The sequence below is a fragment of the Arachis duranensis genome, chromosome 5 (genome assembly GCF_000817695.3).
Source record: "Arachis duranensis cultivar V14167 chromosome 5, aradu.V14167.gnm2.J7QH, whole genome shotgun sequence".
Classification (NCBI taxonomy): domain Eukaryota; kingdom Viridiplantae; phylum Streptophyta; class Magnoliopsida; order Fabales; family Fabaceae; genus Arachis; species Arachis duranensis.
In genome coordinates, this window is record NC_029776.3 from 84,159,780 (window position 1) to 84,163,795 (window position 4,016).

General features: G+C 28.3%; 1 protein-coding gene across 1 annotated transcript; it reads left to right on the plus strand.

Moving 5' to 3' along the window:
- Positions 1-3,782: 3,782 nt before the first annotated feature.
- On the plus strand, positions 3,783-4,016 carry LOC110281232 (uncharacterized; the record flags this gene model as incomplete). The annotated part of the gene is given in 1 exon segment (XM_021142928.2): positions 3,783-4,016. A coding segment is annotated over 1 exon segment (155 nt), but the record flags the coding sequence as incomplete, so codon positions are not given.

Genomic DNA, 4,016 nt, shown 5'->3' on the forward strand with positions numbered 1-4,016 from the left:
ATGATGAATTACAACCTGTTTATGCAACTGAAATTTTTCATTTAGTTGCAACTAATCAAATTAAAACAAGAAGGGAAACTAATCAAATTGGCACATTAAAAAGATCAGGAGATACCAGGTGGAGCTCTTACTTCAACACAATTTGTAGCCTTTTACGTAAGTTTAGAGCAACAACTTCAGCTCTAGAAGATTTGGCTATTAATGGATCTACATATTCTCAATGTGGTGATGCTATTTATGCTTTTAAATCTTTATTATCATTTGATTTTGTTTTCATTTTACATATGATGAAAGAAATCATGGGAATCATTGATAAATTTTGTCAAGCATTGCAACAAAAATCTCAAGACATTTTGAATGTTATACATTTAGTTTCTAGTACAAAGTCATTGATTCAATAGTTAAGAGATGGTAGTTGAAAAACACTTTTGGAAAAAGTTAGTTCTTTCTGCAATAATCATGCTATTCAGATACCTGATATGAGTGCTTCTTTTAATGACATAATTCGGTCTCGTCGTAAAAAGGATGTTGTCACTGTTGAACACCACTATCGTGTTGACATTTTTACTAGCGTGATAGATTTTCAATTGAAAGAGCTAAATAGTAGATTTAGTGAGCAAGCAACCGAGTTCCTCATATTGAGTACATCTTTAGATCCTAAAAATGCTTTCAAGTTATTCAGTTTTGCAACAAATGCAATCTTGCAAAGAATTTCTTTTCTTTAGATTTTTCTATGCAAGAAGATTCAATTGGATTATGAGTTACAACATTATGAACTTGATGTGGTTAAACTCCCAGATTTTTAGAATTTGTCTACTATTGTTGAATTGTGTAAAAATTTGACAGAGACAGAAAATCAAATATATATCCTTTAATTGATAGATTAATTCATCTTGTTTTGACTCTTCCTGTGAGAACAACAATAACTGAACGGATATTTTTAGTTATGAAGATTATTAAACAAGGCTTCGAAATAAGATGGAAGATAAATTTTTAGCAGATTATATAATTGTATATATTGAAAAGGAGATTGCTTCAAAATTCACTTCAAAGATGATAATTGATGATTTTAGTTCCATAAAGTATCGTCGACCAAGTTTAAAAATATCAAAATCTTAAAGTATGTAATTAAATATTGACTTTTATATAATATAATTATTCCTTTGAGATATATGCTACAAATCATATTTTGTTAATTTTTTGTTATATTATATTATAATTTATTTTGTATTTAATTGCCCTACTCTTATGAAATTTTTTATTCCATCACTAAAGTCCTGTTCCTCCTTTACGTCATGACCAGAATCATGGTCCACGTCGCACCACTCTCTTCCTTAGTCTTTCTCTATGTCTCGCGCCACACGCCTTTTTCTTACCACGTCGCACGTCTCTTTCTCAACCATCTTATTAAAATTTATTCAAGTTGGGGATTATTGACATCTTCTGTTTACCCGCTTGCGGAGCTTATTAAAATATTATTAGAGTTATTAATAATTGAGAATTAAGTTAATAAAGGCTAAAAAAACTTCAACACAATAACAAACTACATATATAATATTATTTTCTTATTCTACTCTTCTCCTAGAAATTCAACTGTCAAATTCACAATAGATTAGTAATTAATTTATGGGTTAAGTATGATTTTGGTCTACAAGATGGCTCACTCTTAAACGCTCCTTGCTAAGTATGGAGTGCTACACATCTTGTTATTTTCTTAAATCTGAACTCTTCATTTATTATATTTTATTTGAATGGTCCGGATTTAAAAAGGTAACCTGTTAATCAGGTTAAACATATTTTTTAGAAATTTTAGATTTTTTTTATAAGTTTCAGATAGTAACAAAAAAAATATTATACAAATATTAAAAGCGACATATCTGTACAACAACAAAAATTACTGGATTTTAGAATTAAAATAAATAATTATTAACAATTTTTTTATTGAAATAGGTTACTTTACTATATTTAAAATATATTATTTAAAAGAATATTTAAAATTTATTATTTTATATTAAAAATATTATTAAAAATATATTATTAGTTTTTTTAAATATATGAGATTCGAATCCACAACTTTTTAAGTGAGTATGAGAAGATTATACCATTTGAATTATAACTCATTGGTAAAGAAAGAAATACTCTTGATTATATATTAAATAGAATAATTATTTATTAGACTCATTCTTATACAAATAAAATTTTCTCTTAGTTTTATATCTATAATATTTTATACCAATTAGCTTTAAAGTTTAATTATTTTTTGAATAAATTAATAAAAAAGTAATACAAATAATTATTTAAATATAATTATATTGTAATTTTTCATTCTATCACGTACACGTCGGGGGATAATTTGAAATAAAAGATAATGAACTTATTTGTAACTGCCATGTATTTTGTGTATCATCTAAAAATTATGGCACCTTCATGGAGACCAGGATTCTTCTACAGAATCGATTTTGTATTTGGAATTAGCCAACCAGCAGCAGCCCACAGACAAACTTCTTTCTCTTGTATGGCAGCGATTTTTCAGGTTTTGAAGGTCATTCATGGCAGAAGTAGAAAGGAGTGGGTTCAAGAGCGTCAAAACAGTGAAGATGCTTGAAGACATCGCATCCACAATAACAGAGTAATGGAAGAATTCGATCAAGTTTTTTCGAATACTTTTGTGGTGTAAAAGTCGTCTTGTGTTAAACAAAGAAATTAGTTTTTTTGTTAGTGTCAATTTGTTTATTCAGCCCATGACCAAAAAAAAAATAACAACAACAATAAATAAATTTAATTTACGAGTGCTGCACTCTCTACTTTACCTGGAGTGCACTAATTTTCGCCGTCTAAGTTATATGTCGAAATTTTTTTTTTGTCTCAAATTCTTTTTTTAGATAAAATTGTCCCTAAAATTTAAAAATTAACTTTAAAATTATTTTTTTACTTAAATCTTAAAATTTTGGACCAAATTATTCATAAAAAATTTATAAAATAAAAAAAATTATTTTTGTTCCTACAAAGAAAGAATGAAAGAAGAGAAAAAAAAAAGAAGAAAAAGGTATACACGATCTAACTTTACTTTAGCTTTTGCCGTAAAAAATTTAAAATTAAGTTAAACTTTAGTAAGAATTTTAAAACCAAATTAAATTTTAAAAATCATTTTTGTATGTAAAAAAAAAATTAAAAACAAAAAATTTTTTTAATCTATACCTTAAAAGTTAAAATCGTATTTAATCCTTAATTTATTGGGCCAAAATGCCATAAAAGAGACTAAAATATATAATCAAATTCTTCCTTGCTATATTGATAGGATACCCATTTTATGATTCTTAAACCTTTTGCCAATCACGGGTGGTGTTATTAGTGTCCTAGAGCGTAATTGTATCAAAAGTCATTGTGAGACGTTCCATTAAACATGTTAATTTTGTTAAATTCTAAATGATAAACTCTAATCGGATAACTACTACTAGAACCCTATTTCGAAGGACAGAGGATAGTTACATTATTGTTCATTTTCACCAACGCAACCATTCAGTGAAATGAAATCACTACCTACTCTCTTTTAAATTAATTAAGAGTAGGTACTAGGTAGGTACTTTATAATCTTTCCCAAATTAAATTTTCACTTATCATGGTATACTTATAGTAAAACATCTAATCTAAAACACACACACACAAATATATAAAAGCTTTGTTTATTTCAGTGAAATAAAGTAATTGTTAAGGTACATATGGGAGATTGAAAGAGAGAGGAATACATAGAACTAGAAGATTATAATTACTATAACAAAAGGAGAAAAATAAAATAAGTATGCGATAAACGAACTCACTTATAATTATTAGTACAAGCTATAGAGATCAGTGACTGATCACATGATTAATAAGGTCTCGGCGGAGGCGGAGGATGAGGACCTCCGTACGGTGGTGCAGGGCCGGGAAAAGCGGCGGGTCCCGGGGGCTGATGATGGTGGACCACTGGAGGAGGAGGAGCTGGGGCTGGAGCAGGATGAGGATGGTGAATATTTGGT